Source organism: Nannochloropsis gaditana (genome assembly GCF_000240725.1).
Source record: "Nannochloropsis gaditana CCMP526 unplaced genomic scaffold scaffold471, whole genome shotgun sequence".
NCBI classification, from domain to species: Eukaryota; class Eustigmatophyceae; order Eustigmatales; family Monodopsidaceae; genus Microchloropsis; species Microchloropsis gaditana.
In genome coordinates, this window is record NW_005803482.1 from 22,944 (window position 1) to 23,776 (window position 833).

Below are 833 nucleotides of genomic sequence, written 5' to 3' on the forward strand. Positions count from 1 at the left end.
CCGGCAGCCGCATCTTCAGCGTCCCCTCCCCCTATTCCCCTTCCTATCGCATCCGCGTCAATCGACCACGCGGGCATCGCAGCCAAAGCCCATCCTCCTGCCTCTCATTCGACTCCCGGCACAGCTGGCACACTCTCCAATGCAAGCAATTCCTCCTGGGTCTGTCCCAGTAATCGAGTGTATCCCGGTCTGGTCAATTTATCATCGTCACCTAAATCAGGGGATGCAGCAGACACGACAGGGTCTTGCACCGACTCCTCTCAGCCATTCACTCCTTTCTTTTTCGCCACCTTAGCTGACACGCAATTGGGCGCCATCGACAACAACACAAGCTGGGAGGAAGAAAAAGTTCTCTGTCGCATGGCGGTGCAAAAACTCAATAATTTGACCCCACGGCCCCAGTTCGCCATCGTCTGCGGTGACCTCGTTCACCACTTCCCTCGCATGTACCCCCACACGGACCCTGCCATTCGAGACCGACAAGTAGCCGACTTCAAGGTACCACCCTTTTCGCCCCGTAAAAACCTCTCCCTCCCACCTTCCTCACCTTCCCTCCCTCCCTCGCCATCACTCAGGCCATTTTTAGCGAGGTCCACCCCTCCATCCCCCTCCTGTGTGTCTGCGGAAATCACGACGTGGGCAACGCCCCCACGCCTTCCTCCCTCCGGACATTCCAAGAGGACTTTGGCGACGATTACTTCGGCTTCTGGGTGGGAGGGATGAAGGGTCTCGTCATCAACTCCAATTTGTACTCGGACCCCTCCCAGGTGAGGCCTCCGTAGGCCTAGATCATCTATCGTCGCGGGGAAAGGGCTGCCTGGGGGGGGGGGGGT

At 58.2% G+C, this 833-nt stretch overlaps 1 protein-coding gene across 1 annotated transcript; it reads left to right on the top strand.

The window, feature by feature from the left end:
• Window positions 1-229: 229 nt before the first annotated feature.
• NGA_2068800 (calcineurin-like phosphoesterase domain-containing 1-like protein) lies at window positions 230-475 on the top strand (the record flags this gene model as incomplete). Its single annotated transcript, XM_005854538.1, has 1 exon — window positions 230-475. A coding segment is annotated over one exon (246 nt), but the record flags the coding sequence as incomplete, so codon positions are not given.
• Between the last annotated feature and the right edge of the window lie 358 nt (window positions 476-833).